The following is a 23,359-nucleotide window of genomic DNA, read 5'->3' as shown; positions in this document are numbered from 1 at the left end:
GACAATTTTCTTATGGTCTTTTCTTGATAATACATTGACCTCTCCATAGACTATATGTTTTCATTTGTTATTTGACTTAGGATTCTTGGCTCTTCATTTGTCCACTCAGCGAAAGAATTCTATAGCATTTTCTGACCAGTCAAACACCTTAAGCACTTTTTGTATTAGATTTGTCCATTACTCTTCAATATTTGTTACGATAAGGCTTTTAGGAATTGAGCCTTATGAGAAAGGCCTTGAAGATGGAGCTTCCTTAAAAGGAGTTATCACTACAAAGGTCTAGGTTTAAGGCCACTGCATATAAATAGAAGAGATCGAATGACCCCAATATAATGGTGGCTAGGAATGCTGGTGTCATTCCTTATCCTTAGGATAGAATTGTGTGATGTATGATTTTCCTTCTTGGTGGACTTTTAAGTTAGAACACCAAAGGTTTCCATGTAAAAATCTCTATATTGATTATTTTATTTTTCTCTCTTTTATATTTATGCATTTACTATTTCTGATACATCTACTATGGGAAGATAAAGTCCTCTTTTGTTAAATTTGTTGCTTTTAATTATTTATTTGTGGTAGGATTGAGTCTTGGAATGTTGCTACCATATTATGATCATGAATCTATAGTTAAGGGTCCAGTGATACATTATGAAGTAGACATAAGCCTTTGTAGGTCCCTTTTATTATAGTTCCAAAAAGAATATCCAAGTTGCTTGAAATACCTAGTCAACCTTTCTTTTAGTCATTTTCTGGGCTTCTAATTGGAATTAAAGTTGGGTCATTATAGTTTGGGTTTGACACCCATGACGAGATCTTTTAGGCTCTAGAAAATGGATATAGTTAACAAAGGTAGTTCAGTCGTGCAGACTTCTTTACTTGATGGTTCTAACTACAGCTTTTAAAAAGCTAGAATAAAAGCATTTAGATGTCATAGGACGAGAAAGCTTGGTATTCATTTGTTATTGGTTGGAAAGCTCTAATTATGTATTTATGTGGATTAGAGATCCCAAAGCCTATGGATTAGTGGACAATTGAAGAGTTTACTGCAAGTGATTGGAATTTTAACGGTGCATTTGTTTTACAAAATTAATATTCTTGATAAAATACGAATAGCTATTAATAAAGGAACAAAAAAATTAAAAAAAAAAAAAGAAGAAGAAAAGGATAGGGAAAAATGACGCATTGAATTAATTTACTTGCTAAGTGAAGAGGATTTGTTATTTAGCAGTGGTTGTTGCATGCACAAAGGAATTAAGAGAAGCAAGTGAGCCAGTGGAAGCTGTGCATAAATACTTTGTAAATTAGAGAAAGAAAATTAGAGATCTCTTATGTATTGGTATTTGTCAAAATATGTTTAGGTTTGGGAATTAAATTACAAGATTTATATATATATATATATAGGAAATTTTTTTAAATGTGGATATCCTAATTTTATAAAATCTAAATACATGTGAATCATGACTTTATTTAAGTCTAGATATCCACAGACATAAAGGACTATATATATATATATATATATATTTGTATATATATGTAGATAATATATAGCTTGGATGAAACAAGAGGAAAAGATGAATAAGAAAAGTGGGAACTGATAACAGATCTTGTTTACCTTCAATGCCCAAGGGAAGCCACAAGTTACTAAAAAAATTAAAGCAAAAAAAAAAAAAAAAAAAGTTGACTTACAATGTTGAATGAAGAAGCACTTGGTAAATATGCAAAGAAACCTATAGATTAAAGAGAAGGATTTGGAATGATTAGTAATTAATATGTATATAAAGGCCACAAGGGAGGCAAGAAAGAAGGTTTAAGGATTACATAGAATAGGAAAGAGAGTTTTGAACAAAAAAAAGTTCTATTGATTTTTAGAAGACTTATCTTTAATCTCGATAAGGAGTTTGTTCAAAGCATCTCATGAACTGGAAATAAATCTTTGGATTCTTTACCATCAGTGATATAATTTTTAAAAAAATATTTGGCAATTTGAAAGCTTGAGTTTTTGGTAAGGGTGTGTTGCCCAAGTTAAGTAGAAGAAGTCTTATGAAGTAAGATTTGGAAGATCAAAGCAACGACATTAAGGCAAAGGATAAAGATTAATTGTTGGACATGGATTTCATACTGGTGCTACATATGCTTGATTTTTATTAAGGAATGTATGATTTTGGATCATTCTATGAACAAAGGTAGTTTAGTGGATCCCTTTAGCTTTTGGATTGATACACACTTAAACCTAAAAGAATTAAGTATGTAAGAGAATGACATGGATCATCTAAAAATCATATTGTATGTGAAAAAGCTCAACTCACTATCTATAAAAAGATAGGAACTTTGGTATGTGAAGATGCCACAATTGATTATGGAAGAACCAATTGAGAAGTCTAAAAATGTCATAAGCAAAGCTTGATAAGTTCTCAAAAGCTTACAAAAAACAAAGAGAATAATTTTCTCACAATAAAAATCTTTTTTCTCAAAATCAATGTATGTTCCTTATTCATGTATAAAGCCATATATATAGGCTTTCAAAAATAGAAGTAAAAAATAAACTAGAAAAGAAGAAACTATATATGGAAAAATTTGACCTAGGATAATGAATCTAATCCTATGCGACGTTAAATACATTCCACCACTAACTTTTTTCTAATGAATTTAGTCCTATTTGACATCAAATAAATTTCACCAACTTTTTGACCAAAATGATAGGTGTCTTTCTCTTTCTCTCTCATCTATCATGATAGCATTATAAATGTCTCCCATGTGTATATCACATGTTCTAAGTTTATCATAGTTTGACCATCATCAGTAGTGATGTTAGGGTTTCCTGCAATTGAAAACACTTCTTGTACCAACTTCTTGAATGCCTCATTGAACCTCTTAGCTCGGGATCTTGTGATAGGTCCTTGAATAGCCTCTAATGGATCTTTGTTCCATTGAATAGCCCTAGTCATATCCTCATCAGCCTCGGTGATATGAGAGTACTATTATTACATTTAAATCATCCTCATCACAATCCACCCCTTTGGGTCCCAACATTATCATGGCATATTTCTTGCCGAGTATAGACTCTGATATCATTTGTAATACCCCATCTCCATTGGCAAATCTATCAATCTCTACCGATATTTTCCTCAATTTAGTCAAAAGCACTTCTACTCGATGAGGGACTTATACTTCTCCAGGGGCTATCTACTCCAACTAGATGGCCAATGGCTGGAAATGGGTAGGAAGGAACTACAACAAAAACCCCAGTAAGGTGACTTGTAATTTATGAAAGATAGGCTAGAAAAAAATAAGACAGATAGTCCTCTTAAGCCACCCACTCTTAGCTTTTTTGCTTTGGACCCTTACATTCGGTACACTCATTAGGAAGCAAAGGGCTATAAAAAGGACTACTTTCCAACTCATTAGCTTAAAAGTAAGGCTCTTCTAATGGCTTGTATTCACCTCTTCCTTCAGCTGGAACTGCCACTCAAACTAAATCACTGGCAGAAGGAAGGTAACTAGAAGGGTTTAAAACTGGCCCGCCCACCAGAGGTATTCTGCATGCTACAATTTGTGATCTAGAGGCTGCATCTCATTTAGTGGTAATATATATTGAATAATATATTGAAGAAAAGGAGAGTTTGGCATGGTTGAGTCAGGTTTAACACTTTGCCTCCTTCCTGCTCAGAATGCTTGGCCTCCTACGCCAAGTCAATCTTTTAGGCTCGGCTTCGTCTTGGAAGCGAAGCTTCTACGACGAGTCGCTTCCACCACCTTTTGCTACTTACTATCTTTCTGGGTCATACCCTATTAGATTCAAAGGCTTGATTCCTGAACTGATGCACTCCACTACTGAGCTCTACAGAACCTACTGAGACTGCTGAACCGACTTCCTAGGTATGGGATTTTTTATTCATAGCTTCTAAGAAGGTCACCCATCTTATGATTGCTCTTGGCTGAGCACGCTTAATTTTGAAATTCTTTTGAACCTTGAAGCCAACCAATTTAAAAGACCTCGGCAGAATGACTGTTATTATATTTGAATCATCCTCTGATCTACACCAGGGCAATATGGGATAGGGCACCAGGTAACCAACCAGTGCCCCATACTCGCCGATATTGGTCATCTAATAACAATAACTTGAAGAGTTTTGATTTGTTTGGTGAACTTTTCTCTTTCTTTGAAATGTTGTGCGTTTGAAATGATACTCCCGCATATCTAGAAGATAATAGATTATTAGAAATTTTCTAAATAGGCAGGCAAGTAAGGTCATAAGTGTAGAACATCTTATGTCAGGATGAGATTGAAGAAAGGAAGATCTATGCATCGGACATAGTTCAAAACTCTATTGACAAGATTTGTATGATTAAAGAAAGATTCAATATTGCTCAGAGTTGGCAAAAAGTTTATGCCAACAATAGAAGAATAAATCTAAAATTTATCGTAGGAGATTTAGTCTTCCTCTGTATTTCTCCATGGAAATGTGTGCTACACTTTGAGAAGCATGGGAAGTTAAGTCCACATTTTACTAGACCTTTCAAGATATGCAAATGAGTTGGAGTCATCACATATAGATTAATTATGCCTCAAATTTAGCAAGAATTCTAACATCTTCCATGTTTCGATGCTTCAAAAGTATGTAGCAAGTATGTAGCCGATATATCTCACTTCTTCGAAACCTCACTAGTAGAATTCCAGGAGGATTTATCATATGAAGAAAAATCAATGAGAATTTTAGATAGTAAAGATAATGTACTCCACACTAACACCATTCCGTTGGTTAAAGTATTGTGGAGGAATCATTCAGTTGAAGAGGTTACTGGGGAGAAAAAGAAAGATATGAAAGAGCTTTAGCTACATCTATTGAAGTGATTTTAAATATTTTGAAAACCAAATTTCTTTAGAGGGGAATAGAACTATGACACCTTGAAGATTTCAACTTTTTAAGTCAGCACCTTAAATAAATTCTTAGCGTTAAAAATTTAGTTTTTGGATAATTAGGAATTTCCAATAACTAAATATTACCCAATTATTAATTTTGGACCAGTATGAATTTAAATTGGACAATTTTTGGAATTTTGAGAGTGTACGACATTTTACCCCTGAACTTGCGAAGAGAGACCATAGTAGTAAATTTGTACTTAAGTTTTTATTTACCAAAATGCCATCTTCCTCTTCTTTGTGAACTCGACAGCACCAATACCTCCCACATTTTTCCCTTTCTCTCGGCCAATTGAAGGATGAGGAAAAGAAAAATTTTTAAAAGAAAAAAAAAAAAGGTACTTCAAATCTATATTCAATTTGAGCTTTGACATCTTCAAAACCTGCTAGAAACAAGTTTAAAGTACAAAATCACCAAAAAAACCTTTGAAATTGGATTTTAAAACATGGGGCAATCTTGCTGGAGTTATCTAATCTTCCAGTGAAGTTTTAGTCATATCCCAAGTTTTATCTACTCCTTAACACATTCTCTCTACTTTGGACTATTTGCATGCATTAGTGAAGTGGGGGAGGAGATACCATTGTTGAAGCTTCAAGCTTATTCTCAAGCTGCATACTGCATGTCATTTTTGGTTTGATTTTTAACGGGGAACGGTCAAGTAAACCACAAAGGCAACCACCACATGAACTTAGTTTGAGCACTACCAACATTGTGAGTGAGATGCATTTTTCATGAATTTTAGATATATAAATATATATATATATATATACAAGAATGCTATTATTGGGAAAGTCACCAACAACTTAGAGAGGAACAGCCATGCACAATCGTCAAATCTAGCAAATCATGCAGATCTAACAGTTATGGATGATTGTTGCCCACCATATGGTGCCCTGACTTTGCCCATACTAGCAGCCCTATATATATATAGTTTTGATTAATGGACTACCTAGCTCATCTTATAGTACCAGATACTAAAGTGTCACTAAACTAAAAAGGGTAAGAAAGAAATGCATAAAATTTTCAATTATTTTTAAAGAAATATCCAATGTTATTTAAATGTTGTTTGAAAATTTAATTGGCTTCTATTAAAGGATTCACTTCCCTTATTAGGTTTTTAATGTTATAAAACAAAAATAAAAAAGGTTTTAAATTAATACTACCATATATAATTTGTCGATCCTACCTCTAAGTAGTCAATGTTAAAAGTGAACAAGATAGCCCATTAGATCATTACTATATATAGTTTTGATATAAGAGACCTATGGAGAGGAACTCTAAGAAACAGTCATCCACAACTGTCAAACGATGAAAATCATATAAATGTTATCCCTCGCAATCCCTCTTCATAAGTCTCTTACTATATCATTTAGTCTATGTGTATATATATATATATTTTTTTTTTCTTTTTTTCTTTTTTTCTTTTTTTCCTTTTTTTTTTTTCTTTGGTGAATATGTATATATGGAATGTCTCTACCAAGTAATGGAGATGACAATTGAGATGATAATAATAGTGAGGTGATGATTATGATTATTTCGGCATGGAGCTGTTGAAGTGTGGCAATTTTGCCACTTGATGATGCATGTCATCGGCTAGCATGCACACCTTGGTATCAAATCATTTCCTTTTATGAGTTTATATTTTTTTGTATGTTTTTAATTGATGCAAGGTATATTTTGATAATGTTTTGTGCCTAAGTTATGTATGCAAAATTATAGGCAAGATTATGCACAAAAGAGTAGGAATGTTATGCTTGAAATGCCTATGGTGCTGGATTCATAATTTCCAGCAACATAGTTCCACTATTTATCTTATATCTCAGGTTTCAAATGGATTTTTGGGCTGAAATTTTGAGGGATGTCTACAGACATATATAGAAGACTATGGTTCAAATTTCAGGTCCAAATGACATGGGAAAGTCCATTTTCTATTCCAAACAGATTGCTGTATCTGATGGGCCCAGTATGCAGAGTATGGGTCAGCTTTGGAGCTGTTTGGCCCATGATCCGGTTCCAGAACTTTCCTAGCTGTTGGAACAATATTTATTGATGACCAAGGATGCTTCAAACCAAGTTTCATAAGCAGATACAAAGGGGAACTAAGTAGGTGAAGCTAGTTTGGTTGTTTACCCAAACTAGTTAAACAATAGGAACTTAGTTCAAACCATGTGCCACTTTTTACTATATTTGGAATAGACATGTTGCAGCTGGTTTTTGACTCTTTTGTATATGAAAAGTTAGGTGTTGACCATTTTACTTTTTAAATTTCAAATATTTTACTCATTTTGTAAGCTCACATGCTTGGCATGTGTGAACTAGTTGTAATTTCAAGCTTATATTGTAAAATGAATGAAATGGCTACACATCCAAGCCTCATTTTTCAAAAGCAACGTGGTCCCCTTCTTCTTATCTCTTCTTCAACACCTTAGAACACTCTAGGAACCCTAAAAACCAGAAAACACCATAACCAAAACCTAAAAACACAACTCACACACAACCATTCCCAAGAGCATCACCAAAAGCTTGCTTGTTGCTAACACTTCAAGCTAGCTTGCTCTTGGTCATAACCTTCTCACCCCAACAGGAGCTTGCTTGGCTTCCAAGTAGTGGAGGTAACGAGAATATGCTGATAGTTACATTTATTTACATACCTATTTACATCTCGTATTTTTTTAAAAATATATATATATATATATATATCAATTTTATTTACCTTATATTTAATTTCTTAAATTTTATTATTATTATTCTTTATGTAGTAATTGCTAATTTGTCTCAAGCGCTTAACTAACTCATTGAGTATTTTATACTCATACCTCTTCTTTCGTTTTTTCTACCAAACTGTTCTTGTATCCCTTTTGCTAGTCCTGTTGGTTCTCGCCTAGCAAGGAGTTGGCTCTCGTTGCTGTTTTGTATGGAGGGGCATGCGTTTAGTGTTTGTTTTACTGTTTCTATGTCTGGTTCAGGACTATTATATCCATTGGTACTTATTTTCTATATTCAGTTGTATTAGCAACTTGGATGTGAATTATACTTGTTCCTACTTCAGTGTTGGTTTGTATTAACAATTTTAATCTAATCTTATGCTATGTTTGATATGTTTGATGAGGCTTTGTGGCTCACTTGATCTCCAAGTTATGCAGAAAATACCCTGGTGAGTTGGGTCGTGTCATTGGTAACTTACAAGGTAGGATTGTTGTAACTTCAACTGTAAAAATGGACATGATTAGTTGAGAATTTAAAATAATAATAATAATAAAAATTACTAACTAAAGATGAATCTATAAAAATAGCTAAATATTTATCTAAATACATTATAGAAGTTGATTTGGGTTTGTTATATAGAAGAACTAGCATTTATCCATGTGCGATGCACGGCATGTATAGCTATAATAGATAAATTTTAAAAATAATCTATAATAATTAATTATATTTGAAAATTTATTTAAAAATTTTATTGGTAATAAGTACATTTGGATCATTTTTTTTTCAATCTATATTATAAAAATTTGTTAATAACTATAAATTTAATCTCTACATATAATACTATTCAATTATAATATTCAAATTCAAAAATATTTATCTATCTATTTTTATCCATCTATGGAATTTTCCTATTCAATTTTTTCTATCTGTGAAATTCAAATTTAAATGCATCTATATAATTTAATTTAAAGTCAAATGTTTTGCATTTATAGTATTAAAATTCAAATTCAAATATATTTTTTTATTCCTTACAAATAATTAATTCTATATATTAAATACTCATAATGTAATTTAATTATTTAATTATTTGTTTATTTATTTATTTATTATTATTATTATTATTATTATTATTATTATTTATCCTATAAACATATTTTTACCTTATAAGATAAATTATTTATTAAATTCAAATTATAAAATGTTTACCTATTTAATTTTTGTCATCTATAAAATTCAAATTAAAATTCAAATGAATTAATAATTTATTTTATATATAAATCTTTTTTTGCTATGTTTAACAACTATTATTTATGATATTATATTGTTATATCCAAATAAAAATATATCTTTATTAATTTCCATATAACTATATTTGTATATGAAAAAATATTTAAAATATACTTAATTAAGGAAACTATATATATGCAAATACATTTGACATATTTGACTTATTTGGTAAACGAAAATTGATTTTATATATAATTGGATACAACCATAAAAGGTAAAATATTAAATTAATTAAATTAAATTAAATTAAAAAATAATTTTGGAGGGAATTTGGAAGAAGAGTGTGTTGACATGTGGCACATCTCTTCTTCTTTTATATATTATATAGATATATAGATATAGATATATACATAAGAACATTTTGAATACTTTTTTAAAAAATAGAAAAATACATTATTCACTTTAAATTTCTGATAAAAAGATCAATTTTATTATTAATTATCATATATTAGTTTTATTATATACAATAAAATTACATTTATTGCATATCCATATATAAATATGTATTACTATATAGAGTGTTTTGTATAAAATATCTTTAATAATAAAAATACATAGATTTTCGTTTTAACAAAAAAAATGGTTATAAAATATAAAAATAATTAAAAAGTGTCCGATAAAATGTAGGGATATATTATTATGCAATATGAAATTGTTGGACATGATGCATAAAAAAGCTTAATATTTAATAATAAAAAAGTTTGGCTATTGATTTTTTTTTCTAGATATGGAATTTAAAAAAAAAAAGATAATGTTTTTTCAAACACGAAATAGTATTTTAGATAATATATAATTTGATTGAATATTATAAATAGAAAAATACATAGAATAGAAAGGATAGGCAGAAAGAAAAAATATTGGCTTACTTTTTGAGGGAAAAAATATAGATAATTAACCCCTTTTTTTTATATATATTTTCATTATTTATAAGTGTTATAGGTATTGAAGTTCAAAAGAATAATATTAGTGCTGCAATACATTCAAACACTTAAACCATATACTGCAGTTGAGTGTTTGAGAGCAAAGTTTCTAATCAAAAGAGCCAACTAACCATTTTTTTTTTTTCCCACCACAATTAAGCTGGTGAAATAATGGCGAGTTCAATGCAGAAAAAACACTAAGAGGAACTTCTTAAAATGTGAATTATGAAAAACAATGATAATAAATAAAATAAATATGCTCAAGAGAGAGATAGATGTCCTAGAGAACCTCATCATAGATCCTGGCATGCTTTGATACATAATACCTCAAGCTCACTATTGAACTCTATAAGCCTTCAATCATATTATTCCTTTCTTACTCATCATGCACATGTCCCTTAGAGGTTGACTGCACATTCTTGATATACTTAGGGAAAAGCAACCAAAAAAAAAAGTACATTTTTTAAATAAAGATGATTTAAAACATGGAAATCATAATTGATAAAACATATTTGTATGTACTTGGTACAGCATTCCACGGTTAGCCTTTAACATACTATAAATTTGATTTCTATATATAATATTATTCAATTATAGAATTCAAATTAAAAAATATTTACTTATCTATTTTTTCCATCTATGGAATTTTTCAATCCAATTTTTTTTCCATTTATGAAATTTAACTTCAAATTCAAATACATTTATATAATTTAATTGAAATTCAAATGTTTTCCATTTATAGAATTTCAATTCAAATTGAAATTCAAATTTATTTTTTGATTCTTTACAAATAATTAATTTTCATATATTAAATAGTTATAATGTAATTTATTTATTTATTTATTATTATTGTTATTATTATTAGTATTATAACTTAAGATAATTAAGTTTAATTGAACGGTTAAATATATAATACGATAACTATAATTTTTCATAGAATGATAACTAATCAATCTATATAATGACCTAAAGATTTATATTCAAAAATTGCTATTATAATAATGGTCTCTTTTAAAATTATATAATATAATAATATATTATATTATATTGTATTATATTATTATAATAATACTAATAATAATAAAAAATTATAATAATACTAATAATAAAAATATATATAATTTAAAAAGGATAAAAATATATATTTGGTAAATGAGATAAAATCAAATATTCTATTTATTTTAAATTTATTTCAAAATTATTACAATATGTAATTTTATCAATTGTTTGATAGTTATGAATAGTTATATCAAAAAATAATTTTATATATATTTGATTATATCCATAAAAGGTAATATCATGAATAATAAATAATAAATAAATAAAATGTGCTTTTGTAGGGAATTTTAAAAAAAGTATACTGACATGTGACGTATACGTTTTTTCTATTATATATTATATAGATATAGATATTTGTTAAATAAGATAAAATTAAATATTTTATTTATTTTAAATTTATTTTAAAATTATTACAATATCTTATTTTATCAATTGTTTGATAGTTATGGATATTTTTATTATAAATTAATTTTATATATATTTGGTATATTCTTAAAAGGTAATATAATGAATAATAAATAATAAATAAAATAAAAATAAAATATGTGCTTTTGAAGAGAATTTAAAAAAAAGATATGCTGACACGCAGCGTATACATTTATTCTTTTATACATTATATAAATATAGATTCTAATTTAATATAAAGTATTTTATAGCATAAAATATATATATATATATAGAGAGAGAGAGAGAGAGAGACAGGGAAATTATAATATTTAATGAAGGGTTTTATAAAGAATCCAAAATTGTTTGTCTCGTTGCAAGAAAAATAGATTTTTAAAAGAAAGTTTCCATGCGAACAAATGTTTATTTCTATTTAGGGTACTTTCTTTCTTGTTTTTTTTTTTTTGGGTAATTTTTTGTAACTGTTGCAAATAAATATTTGGTAAGTTATAGGGTTGGATTGGTGTAAATTCAATTACTAAAATATGCATTAAGATTTTTTTTTTAAAAAAAAATATATAATGTTTAATTGAAGAAGGATTTATAAAGGTAGCTAAATATTTATCTTTTTTTTTTTTTTTGGTAAATAAAATTTATCTTATTATATTATAGAAGTAGAGTGAAACCAAAAAAAAAAAAAAAATTGGATACTGAAGTTGTTGGTCATTCACATTTAAATTTTGATTTGGATTTTTAACATGATGATATATATACATTTTTAATAATATTTTAATATTCACATTTCATCTATTTGTAAAATGTCAATAGTATCCTTAATTAAATAGAAAAATTAAATAATACAATAGATTACATTGCAAAACCCTAATTTTGATAAAATGGGAAGTAAAAAGTTAAGATCAAAAGGTGAAAATTTTCAATGGCTACAAGAGAAAGAATTTGAAGGAAGAAAAATTTTTGAAACCAAGTCATTAAAGATGAAGAACCCGTTAAATCTTTCTTTTTCAAACTTTCTCCATATCCCTATCTTCCTCATCTCTCTTCCCCCTGAACATCTTTCACTCACCATATCTTACAACCACCATTACCACAACACCAAGAACCGCCCACTGTTGTGGTGACTTCTTCTTCTCACTTCCATCCCCTTGGGTACTCTCCATTGCATCAGCTCTCTCAAAGAAAGTTTTGGTTTGTTAGTCCAACTTCAAATTGTAGATGTATATTTTTAATCTACTCAAAAGTGCAAGTTTTTTTCCTTTTGGTGGGTTAATTAAATTTTTATATTTATGTGAAACCAATAATTTGTTTAAGAAAAATAATGAAAAAGGTTTGTTTTTCGTGTATACAAGTTTAATATTATTTGTTTTGAAGATAAAATAGATAAGTTTTATTAGTGTAGGCAAAAGAAAAATTAAATATAAATATGTATATAGATTGTGGTGTACTTGTCAAAAAATGCAATGTTAATAGAATTATTTGACAAGAAAATCAGACTTCTAAAAGCAATTCTATGAGAAATTATTTATTCTATTAGGAAAAGTGTTGTTTTCCTTTGAAAAAACAAAAAAAAATGGAGAAATGCGGAGAGAAATGATGATAGGATATTGGAACATCAATTTGGAAGAGATGACAAAAATGGGAGTTCATTTTGGTCAAACTAGTGAAACAATAAACATATCATCTCAAAAATTTAACCGAGATAAAAATAAATAAAAAATGCCTTATTTACATAATGGAAGACTGGTTAGTCTTTGTCCTATTAGGACGGATATGCCTTATTTACAAAATGAAATATAATCTTCAACTCGTTAGGAATTTTGAAACTGCCTAAGGTCTTTGAGAATCATGATGAAATTAGTTTTACCAGAACATCTATACTTTCTAAATTATGATAAAATTAACTTTGAGTCCTAAAATCAATACCAAATTGGTTTAAATCTAAACTCCTAAAGCCTTTTTTTTTTTTTATAATTATTTTTTTACAATAGTCTTTAAAGTAAATCAAATCACGTGGTGTCCATGTGAGGAATCGAAAGCAAGGCATGGATTTACCAAAAAAAAAAGAATGAGATAGTTCTTTATCGTACATGGTCAGGATTATCTTTCACCTAAAAAAACAAAAACTTAACGAGATTGTCTTCCGTTATTGATTTTTAAAAAACTTTTGGGAGCTTGAACAAGTCCCCAGAGTGTTGTGTGTACAAGTAACCTTCTTCGGCTATTCAAAAACGACGTCTGTATTTACAACGTGTGCACGCAACAAAATTAAAAAGTTAAAATGGGAAAAAAAACAAAAAAGACCTGATTTCTAAAACAATTTTATCGAAAAAGTGAAAATAAAAAAGAAAAAAAGAGGAAGCATCGGAGACCAAACTAAAAAACTAAAAAAAAGGCCAACTCCGAAAAGCCTTAACATGGTCAACCAACGCAACCCACATGACTTTATAAACACCCAAATGAACCAACATCTATAGACTTGCATCAATTTTCACTTTGAATCTCATCTTTGCCGATACTGCTTGCTATTTTTCAGGTAATTCTGATTCTCTATGCTCTTTTCCAATCCCACTTGCTACTTTTTGTTATGGAAAATTCAAGTGTGTATATTTCATCTCTTCTGCTCTGTTTTTGTCTTGTTGATTTTTTTTTTTTTTTTTTTTTCATCTTGATATGTTGTCTCTGGTTATTGAGCATAGAGCTTAAAAGTTTTATTGTTCTGATGCAAATTTACTTATTAGTTTTTTTGGGTTGGATCGTTTTTGGATTATGATTATCTTGAAATCAATGTCAAAAAAAGTAAAAAAAAAAAAAAAAAAAAAAAAAAAAAAAAAAAAAAATACACAAGAAAATATATTTGGGACTTTGAGGGCCCATTTTGTTATTATTATTATTATCTAAATATTTACAGCCTGGAGTAGTTGCTTGTAGAAAATATGAAAATGGACTACTCAATAAGAAGAAAATAATAATTAATCAAGAAAAAAAGAAAAGAATGTTTAGACTTAGAGAATTAAGAAAACAAAACAAACCAAGCAGCTTTTAACCTGTTGGAAAAACTTCAATGATCTATAACACATTCAAATAGGTAGTGAAGTTGAACTCAAACTTTGCTTCGAGTAGAATGCATGGATTTGAGGGATATAGGCTGGTTTATCTGGGTTGGGAAGACCCATTTCAATTTTCTATAACTTCTGCACTCTGAACTGAAAACTAATTGCTCAATAAGGTTGGAGATGTATACTAGAAATGTAAAACCATATAAATACAAAACAAGAAGATAGTTTATAAGAACATATTTTTTCTCATTATGCGGTTGAACTTCGTGGAAAATGCTCCTTGTTGCATTTTGTGAAGTGTGTTATCTGTTGGAAGTATTTTGAGGATGAACTTTTCTGATCTACATGTTTTGTGTTTCTTTTGGTATAGAGAAAGTTACTTCTAGATATGGGGAATACAGAATCTAATGAAAATCCTAATGATGACTTTCTTCATGAACCCCACCATCAAACCCATCAAAACTTCCATGAACCCCCCCACCAAACCCATCAAAACTTCCATGAACCCGATAACCAAACTTATCAAACCTTTCATGAAGCTCTCCACCATACCCCTTCACATGCAGGCAGTTCAATGGAGCACAACCATCGACATAAGCATCACTCAACAGCTCGCATAGCTGATAACTTTGACTCTCTGGATGAGGTTTGCACCAGCATTTTTTTTTTTTTATTTACTTTTTGGATTTTATAAATGATACTGTCATGATGAGGTTGTTTTTCATACTTATTATCATAGGTTTTTTAGATCTAAGGTTAGGGCAATATAAATTCATAGCAAAATGACTAAACTAGTTTTGAAACTAGGAAATCATGAAGATATAAGTAGGAATTATTCTTAATTATCTTGTACCCAGAATTATTACGTGAAAATGCAAATATTGGCTCTTATTTTAACTAGGCTGATCATGAATGAGGCTTTAGAATCATGGTTCTTACTAAAGCCTCAGAATTTAAGTGATCCCTATATGTTCTCATTTAGTCAACAAATTTGATTGTTTTCTCATATATGTTGGAGGGTATCTAAGCCAACTAGTATTGTCTTTGACTAACTCATTTCAAACTTGCTGCAATAATTCCAGCACTTTTTGAATCTGGTAAGAGGTAGCATCTTTCATGGCTTATTTTTATCTCCTGGATTTCAGAAACATTACAGATGAAATCCTAGGTAGTAGTCCACATAAACATATCCTAAATGCATTCAAAAAATTTGTTGCTCTTTCCATTTACACTGCTTTTCCCCAATCATTAAAAAGATAGATCTGATTAGGTAGTAGAATTGTTGATTGGACCACTTCATTGATGAAATAATGTATTCAAACTTTCAATGTGACAGTTTTGTTGACCATTGGTAAAGTGTTACCCTGACATTATTTTGAGTGGATAAAGTTTTTGTGAAATTCCTTTCTCACAACTTGACCAGTTGAATAGATCAGAACTCAATATTTGCTTGTACCTCTGTGTTTTACCTTTGTTTCTTTAAGATTCCAATATTGTAGGCTAAATAGCACAAAAGGTCATTCTAAAAGTCCTACCAGAATTAATCTATCAAACCTGGTTGTCATTAGTAAAATCATAATGTGATTGATTTAGGAGAGAAATCATGACACAAAATAATCATGTGAAACACAATAGGGGGAGGATTCATAAGTAGGAGTAGAAGTAGTAGAGGAAAAAGAAGAAAACAAGTTAGAAACTATAGAATTCTCTCTCTCTCTCTCTCTCTCTCTCTCTCTCTCTCTCTCGTTATTTTCTGGTTGTTGGAAAGATACTAAAACTGTACAATTAAAACAGTCTATTTCAACCACAAACTCCAAATTGCCCCTAATTTTGCTATATGCTTATAAAAGAAGGCTTAAAACTAAGATCTTATTTCCTAAAAATTTCCATAGGAAAAAATTATACGACAAACATCATCTGACACTTGTGAAGCTTTTGAATCCAGAGGCCATAACTACCAAAATGAAACCCCTATGTATAAATTTATGTCTTCAGCAGCAGTAGCAACTGTCATTAGCAGCATGATTTTCTCTATGTAAATGGAAAACTTGTTAGAATTGCTCTTTGCTGTCACATAAGGAAGCATGTATGCTATTGAAAACTGGTTTATGTTTAATGTTGAGTATTTATGGAATCGCTGAAAATAATGATGAAAACTTGCATTAAAAATGACATTCATTTCTAGACAAAAAATAAACAGGAAAGTAAACCAACAGAAGATATGTAAATGGACATTTATTAAGCTAAATATAAAGTTGTTACAAGTGTCATGTAGCGCTTATCCTATTTATATGCATCCTTCATATTGAGGGCGTGATGAGTGTGTTTAAACTATGTTATACCAAGCATTCCTATTTTTTGATCTTCTAAGCATTCCTTATTTTGTTCAAATACTGATAGGTTATTTCTGCGCTAAGAGAAGCTGGCCTTGAATCATCAAACTTAATCCTTGGTATAGACTTCACAAAAAGCAATGAGTGGACAGGTGATTATTATTAATGTTATTATATTTTTTGGATAAAGTTTTTAGTAGCAAAATGGAATCCTATAAATGGAGGTAAAAGGTTCTTAAGCAGAAAGGGTAATTAAGGCACTTAATATTAGAGGCTGTAACCTATACTTATGTGTATGCCTAAATCTTTATCTTTTCCATTCCAAATGCTAAAACAAGTCTGTATCCCATTACAACTAATACCATATATGTGCTGCTTACCTCTCTTTTCTATGATGGTGTAATGAATTTACACCACTGCTGCTGCTGCTGGTCACTTTATCTTCTAATCCAAGGTTACTAATAATGATCAGAAACCTTGTCAATTTCAATTTCTTGTAATATTCAGATGCAACTTACCTCATTCAAATTCAATGAGTCTTGTTAAAGAAAGGGATATTTTAGATACATACTGAAGCTGTTACTAAAAGTTATTCGTATCATTCTATTCTATTTGAGTTTGCAAATATATAGAAACCTTCTTAAGGGGAAGAGTTAAATAGCAAGGATACTTTAGGTATTTTACTTTCAAGGCTTATGCCTATACATGCATATAGGTGTGTGAATATTTATATATATGTAGGTATGCTGAGGTTATAAATTTTAATGAAAAGTATGATTTTATCTGCTCTCTCTTCTTCTTTTTTTTTTATTTCTGAAAAAAAAAATATTTTTCCAATAATTGCAGGCAAACGTTCATTCAATAGGAAAAGCCTTCACTCTATTGGTAGCAGACCTAACCCTTATGAACAAGCAATTGCTATAATTGGTCGTACATTGTCCCCTTTCGATGAAGATAACCTAATACCTTGTCTTGGATTTGGAGATGGTTAGTTTCTAATCTATTTCTATTCATAACTCTACTCTGGTTGGAAACTATGTGATAATTAGGTCATTGCTCCATCATCTGATTATGTCTTCTTTTGTAGCATCAACACATGATCAACATGTTTTCAGTTTTTTCCCTGATCATCGACCTTGTCATGGTTTTGAAGAAGCTCTCAGGCGATATAGAGAGATAGTTCCACACTTAAAGTTATCAGGTTCTGGGAATTTTGTCTTAATGTTATAATATTTTATGCAATCTTCTTCCACAAACCATCTACCTAAAGTGCAGCTTGCATCAACACATAAAACAGCAGTAATAGATGATTAATTTGTGTCATGATATTGCTTTATTTGTCAATTATCACAATTCAGGAGAATAAAAATGAAGAACTTTTAGCAGTTTGTTTTGGAAATACAATATAAAACTACAAGGATGAATGCTTAAAACACAAACGATTTTAAACTCTACATTCTTGTCTTAAAATTTTTAGTAGTTTTATTCTTGAAACATAATTTAACCCACATATTAGAGGTTAATGGAGACATTTTTTGGGATTATTTTATGAAGTCTTACTTGCATATGCATGCAATGCAGACACTTACATTCACCATACAAATTTTGTCTACATGCTCCTGTGTTCAAGTGTACAGATAATCTTTAAACGTATCTCATGCATAATATGCACGTAAGCATAATAATTTACCATAGAAGATTGTGTTGCATTAAACTTATATATTACATTTATAAAACATGTTTACTGTGTTTCCAGAGTGATAATCTATATCTGCTTACTACTTGCCCAGTGCAGTGGCATAATAAAACTTGATTCATTGACTAGAGCACCACCAAATTATAGAAAAAATGGTTTTTAAAACTGAAAGCCCTAAAACTACTTTTAAGAAAATAAAACTGCTTTTTAAGCATTTGACTTGAAATATAAAAGCGCTTTTTAAAGTGTTCATAAACTTGATTGTGCTAATATGCCATTCCTTATTTTCATAGGGCCAACATCATTTGCCCCGATAATTGATGCAGCAATTAATATCGTTGAAGGAAGCAACGGGCAATATCATGTTCTTGTCATCATTGCAGATGGGCAGGTTGGTGAATGTCTCTTATTATAGATATGGCCGTTTTTTCTTTATATTTTCTTTTGCTTGTTATTCTATTATCGCCTCAAAAGTATTTGTATATCAGGTTACCAGAAATCCTGATACACCACCTGGAAGGTTCAGTCCTCAAGAACAAGCAACTGTAAACTCCATAGTTGCTGCTAGGTAAAACTTACACCCTCTGGAATGTTCTCTGTACTTGTGTTGTCTTTTCCTTAGTGTCTGATCATTAAGATTTTTTTAAACAGCCAATATCCTCTTTCAATTATTTTGGTTGGAGTTGGTGATGGACCATGGGATTCCATGCAGCAGTTTGATGATAACATTCCTCAGCGTGCATTTGACAATTTTCAGGTGTTGAGTATATTCAGTACCAGAATTAGATTTTCAGTTTACTTTTTTAGCAATTTCTATCCTATTCCATCTCAGACTTTTTCAGTACGTTGAAATGTGATATGTGATATGTTGGGCAGTTGATACTTAGTGCCCATTTGGAAGTGATTTAAAATGCCCCAAATCTCTTTAAAAATGATAGAATCACTTCCTGTTGTGTTTGGCAAAAAAATGTGAAATCACTTTTTGATGATTTTGTTCTTGGAAAATTATCTATTTGGTGTCTAGAATAAGCACCACTTAGGTGATTTTGAGAAATCACTTCTAAAGGAAAGGTGATTCCTAAGTATCACTCCAAAACAGGGTAATTATGATGATTTTATTATTCTAATTGAAAAGAATTTGTCAATGTGAATGAAAATTTCCAATTTCTAACCTTTTCTTTCTACTTCCTTTTGTTTTGTGTTTTTTTTTTTTTTTTTTTTTTTTTTTTGGTGCCCCCATATAATTGGTGTGTTGGAGGAAACTTGGATATTGACATGGAGTTTGGCTATGAAATTACAACTTTAGATTACTTTATCGAAATTTGTGTGTTAACATGCTCCTTAATCTGACATGAGGTTGAAGGTATAGTGCAAGGCTGCCTGGAGACTAAAGTATCTCAAGGAAGGTTAAAGTTAATCTTTTTAGAAATCTAGATTGTCATCCTTCTAATGAAATTCATGTGTGTGATGGGAAAAACTAATGGCTTGGGAAGAACTACAATGTATTATAATCCCATATATTGGGGGTTCTTCTAGCACAGATCATTGTTATCCAGAGCACGGAATATTTTGGGGTTCATTTGATGCTCCTGTAGTGTTATCTTTTGTGGATAAATATATTTCTTTCATAATGTTTCCTACTATTTTCAAAACCCAGCTATTTTTAGCTATAAGGCTTATATACCAGCTTTAAAAATAGGTAGGAAAATGGTTCCTACAAAGTCCTATTTAGTTCATTGACCTCTTGGTAGAAATCTGAATTTCCATAGATATGTTAAATTCCTAACTATTTGAACAATTTATTCCCTAAAGGAAATGGCGGGCCTGTGTGAAAAATATCTCTCCTAACGAGGGAATATTCATAGGAAATTAGGTCCCTCGAAATAGATGGTGATATTGGATTCCATGGAGAAGTGAGTTGGTGTGCTCCCTCTTTTACAAGAAAAATATACGTATTACATCTTAATGCTATATGCCTGGTAACGTCTTCAGTTTCTACAAAACACTGTTCATGGAGACAGTCTCAAGAAAATGATTCCCATATAGTAGTTGCATATCAAAACTGTGCCACAAATCAAATGGGGCACAAGGAGTGGTCATATCATAAGCATTTTGATTGAATATATATCTATAAATATATATATATATATATATATATTAATATTTTATGTCCTGAATTCCTATTTCTGTTTTCCACGATCAGTTTGTCGACTTCACAAAGGTCATGTCTGAGAACTCAGAAACATCAAAAAAGGAAGCAGCATTTGCACTTGCTGCTCTCATGGAAATTCCATTTCAGTACAGGGCCACCCAAAGCTTACATTTTAAGTAAGGATGAGAGTTGCGATTTCTCCTAGTTTTCTAGTATTCAGCTTAGAGATTATTGAGTATTTATGTTTCCAACTTTTGCAGTAGAGAACATATAGGTGGTCCAGGTCATCGTACAAGGCCACTTCCACCTCCACAACAAGTGATTGATTATGATAATTCTGTCAAATCAGTGCTACATGACTTGAATACATCTGAGCCAACTGCACCACCGGAACAGGTATTTCTCTTTCTCTTTGTCTTCTCCCCTTTTTCCCCAACCTACTTGAACATTTCATTTAAATGTGCTCCAACTTTTTTAAAAATGTCTTTTGATATGCAGTTCTGTCCGATATGCCTGACAAATCCAAAGGATATGGCTTTTGGATGTGGCCATACAGTAAGTTCACTACAGACTTTGCTTTTTCTTTTTTCTTATTTTGCTTTCAAGTTATAGCCATGGTATGTGTTTCGACACAACATTAAGAGCTTTTTAATTCCCTTTTCATAATATGTGCTTTTGAGTTTAAACAATCCTAGAAGGAAATAGTGCCTTATAATGTGACCTTAAAAAATGGTTCACTTTCAGTTGCATTTTCGTAAGCGGTGCAAATAAAATTTTTTTTTTTTTTCATTATAAATTGGGTTATTTAATATTGTTGTCATCATTGGTTTTATTGTTCTTTGCTAATGGCTGGTAGGTTCAATTTGATATTATGTGATTGCTCTTAAACAGCTAACAGTATGCAGATGTATTTAAAAACAATATTGAAATATTGATAAAATAATTGGATGTTTCATACTCTTTTTTCTTGGAAAATCCAGATACTCTTTTAGGGGACCGTGGAAGATTTCTGCTTCCTCGTTTTCTTTTTCTTTTATAGTTTTCCCCCTTTTTTTTTTTTAGTTCTTGTTGTTGTTGAGAGGGAAAAAAAAGCAGAGAGAAATAAAAAGGTTATAAGTAAATTTTGTAAAGATTCTTCCTTGGGTTTAACAACATGGAAGATGATTTTCTTAAACTATAGGATGGTGGCAATGTTAAACCTAGGAAGATTCAGATCCTTGATTACATGTTTGAGTACACATGGAATGATATTTGCTAAGTTTGACTACATGTGTCAACTGGGTCAAGGCGTGGTCCCAGAACCTATTTAATAGTTGACTTCATCTGTACTTGTTGTGTAATACTGTGTTGAATATTTTTCATGATGTACCATGTTGTTTTCGCATTGTAGAAGGGAAGCTTTTACTTGCATAACCAAAAACCCCTGTTGACTAAAGTTTTGGTTAGCATGTTCAGTACTTCATGACCAAACATTCTTTGTAACCGAACATGTTTAAGTGGTTAGGTAATATGTCTCCAAGCAATTTAAGATTGTTTGGCTGATGCAAAACAGATCTGTAGTTCTGTAAAGAGATATTCTGGTCATGAAAAAAGAACTCATACACTGATAAAATGTTCAGAGGTCTACGTCATGCATGAAGTTTTTAGGCTCGTATGTCATGATGAGCATATTGGACCTGGTCCACCATATACTTTGTGCTTAACATAACCATTATCATGCCATGACAAATTTTAAGTTTAATTTTTCATTTTCATGCTGATTTAATCCCCTTTTACACTTTAATTATGACAACTATTCATAAGTACGCAATAATATTTAACTTGATTCACATGGATCTCCATAGTTGAATTTTTATGAAAATGGTGTTTCATTCTGTAACATATACTCTTTTTCTTTGCTGTAGACCTGCAAGGACTGTAGCGTCACAATTTCAACATGCCCAATTTGTCGAGAGCCAATAACAACACGCCTGAGACTTTATACTTAAAGAGAGTAGCATGTCGCTTACCAGAGATGAAAAATGAGAGCGGTGTAGCATGTCGCTTACCAGAGATGAAAAATGAGAGCGGTGTGAAATGTACATTTTTGTAACATTCACAAGTTGACGTGCCAATGAAATTATCATTTCAGATGAAAAGAAATAGGGGAATTATGCCATAAGCTGCTATGACAATTTCTTGTCTGTAAAATTATTTCCTAGTGGCTTCCTATGGTTGCAATTTCATTCATTGTATTGTTTTGTATTGTGATTTTGTGCTGAAAAAATTTGAGCCAGAAATCGTTGAGTTTCAAGTCTTTTCTGATGAAAATTTCTCAAGTATTTCCTTGTCAATGGATTATCTTTGTATTAGATATAGACCATAGATTTCTTCTATATGGCTTTCATACCAATATGTCAATTTAGTATTCTATCACAAGTGATAGGGTTGCTATGAATATTAAAGTTGATCAATTTCTTTGGCTTTCGGCAAATGTCTTAGCCTCCATTGAGGGACTAAATTTTTATTAATATATTTATAATTGTAATTGAAATGAAAATTCGCATTATATAAACTTTAAAATACTTTCAATTATTTCATAATTTTTCCTTTGAAAAACTTAGACATATTAACTTAATTTAAGGGTAATATGCATAATTGGCTCCTCAACTATGTCATTGATTACAACTTGGTTCCTGAAGTAGTGTTTTTTTTTTTTTTTTTTTTTTGAAAACCATACTTATAGAAACATATTTCTGATAGTCCCATCCATTTTTTACCATTAAAGTCACATGAAAATATAAAATAATTTATATAATCGCTTCTAAATTATATTGCAAGTTACAAATT

General features: G+C 30.2%; 1 protein-coding gene across 2 annotated transcripts; it reads left to right on the top strand.

The window, feature by feature from the left end:
- Positions 1-13,629: 13,629 nt before the first annotated feature.
- Positions 13,630-22,840, top strand: LOC107409112 (E3 ubiquitin-protein ligase RGLG3). Of its 2 annotated transcripts, none has more exons than XM_048479293.2 (12): positions 13,630-13,826; positions 14,720-14,995; positions 16,750-16,834; positions 17,529-17,669; positions 17,770-17,883; positions 18,672-18,769; positions 18,867-18,946; positions 19,030-19,135; positions 20,582-20,706; positions 20,794-20,926; positions 21,029-21,085; positions 22,435-22,840. In XM_048479293.2, exons 2-12 carry the CDS (start codon positions 14,738-14,740, stop codon positions 22,516-22,518), a joined length of 1,281 nt encoding a protein of 426 aa, XP_048335250.2. In that variant the 5' UTR covers positions 13,630-13,826; positions 14,720-14,737; the 3' UTR covers positions 22,519-22,840. The 2 variants fall into 2 exon arrangements, with proteins under 2 accessions (XP_048335250.2, XP_048335249.2); XM_048479292.2 differs by having other exon boundaries at positions 13,632-13,826; positions 20,791-20,926.
- The last annotated feature ends 519 nt before the right edge of the window (positions 22,841-23,359 follow it).

Source organism: Ziziphus jujuba, chromosome 7, assembly GCF_031755915.1.
Source record: "Ziziphus jujuba cultivar Dongzao chromosome 7, ASM3175591v1".
Classification (NCBI taxonomy): Eukaryota; Viridiplantae; Streptophyta; class Magnoliopsida; order Rosales; family Rhamnaceae; genus Ziziphus; species Ziziphus jujuba.
This window is presented reverse-complemented; position numbering and strand designations above follow the sequence as displayed.

Bases quoted from the DNA above. Each gene is read 5' to 3' on its own strand.
- LOC107409112 (XM_048479292.2), top strand. From the start codon at position 14,738: ATGGGGAATACAGAATCTAATGAAAATCCTAATGATGACTTTCTTCAT. The intron at 18,947-19,029 runs GTAAAACTTACA...TTTTTTAAACAG, and splicing joins AACTCCATAGTTGCTGCTAG to CCAATATCCTCTTTCAATTA. The intron at 19,136-20,581 runs GTGTTGAGTATA...TTCCACGATCAG, and splicing joins GTGCATTTGACAATTTTCAG to TTTGTCGACTTCACAAAGGT.